Raw genomic sequence first — 627 nt, 5'->3', positions numbered from 1 at the left:
AAAAAAAAAAAAAAAAAAAAACACCCGTGAGGAACAGGAAAATGTCCTCACTTTCCAAAAATCACTGCAGGAGTCCGTGAGGATATTGGAGTTGCTTTCAGACTTTGCCAGATTGTTTTTTGGGACTGAATCTCAATAATCAATGTTGTTCTAAAATTGAACATTGTGAGAAGAATGAAACACATCCGCTGATTCGCATCAAGGTCAGAGTGTACTCTTATTGTCTCGTCTTGTGGTTTTATCACCATAAAAATGGCCCCTCCTTTTTGAAATTAACAACCAGTTGACAATGAATCCCCTGTCAAGCTGTCCCTCTTCACACGCATGCAGAAACAAGCTGTGCAGGAGAAAGGTTGCTTACATGAAGGCCTGGGGGCAGTCCTCCTTAGACATCCATTGCCACTGCATGTGCTCAGGAATGGGAAACCCATAGGCCGTGCACCTCAAGGTGGGGCTCTTACCATACTCGTACACGTCATTGTCTGTAGCCATCTCTTTCTCAATGATACGAGGGCGCACTGAAGAAGAAACAATGTGTCAATTTCTCAAGTCCAATTTCTTTTTTCAGCAGAAAAAGGTTGAACAGAATGCTTTGACGTAGGGTAATGGTGCGTTCACACCAAACGC

At 43.1% G+C, this 627-nt stretch overlaps 1 protein-coding gene across 1 annotated transcript in view; it reads right to left on the bottom strand.

Annotated features, from left to right (window-relative positions):
- Positions 1-368: 368 nt before the first annotated feature.
- Positions 369-627, bottom strand: part of LOC106537165 (vascular endothelial growth factor receptor 2) — a gene marked incomplete at its 3' end in the record, with an annotated part of 22,816 nt that continues 22,557 nt past the window's right edge. The window contains 1 exon segment of the mRNA XM_014034539.1: positions 369-518. Coding sequence (XP_013889993.1) covers positions 369-518 — 150 coding nt within the window.

This window comes from Austrofundulus limnaeus, unplaced genomic scaffold (assembly GCF_001266775.1).
Source record: "Austrofundulus limnaeus strain Quisiro unplaced genomic scaffold, Austrofundulus_limnaeus-1.0 Scaffold2159, whole genome shotgun sequence".
NCBI classification, from domain to species: domain Eukaryota; kingdom Metazoa; phylum Chordata; class Actinopteri; order Cyprinodontiformes; family Rivulidae; genus Austrofundulus; species Austrofundulus limnaeus.
Note: the sequence above shows the minus strand (reverse complement) of the source record. Positions and strands in the feature narration are given on the sequence as shown.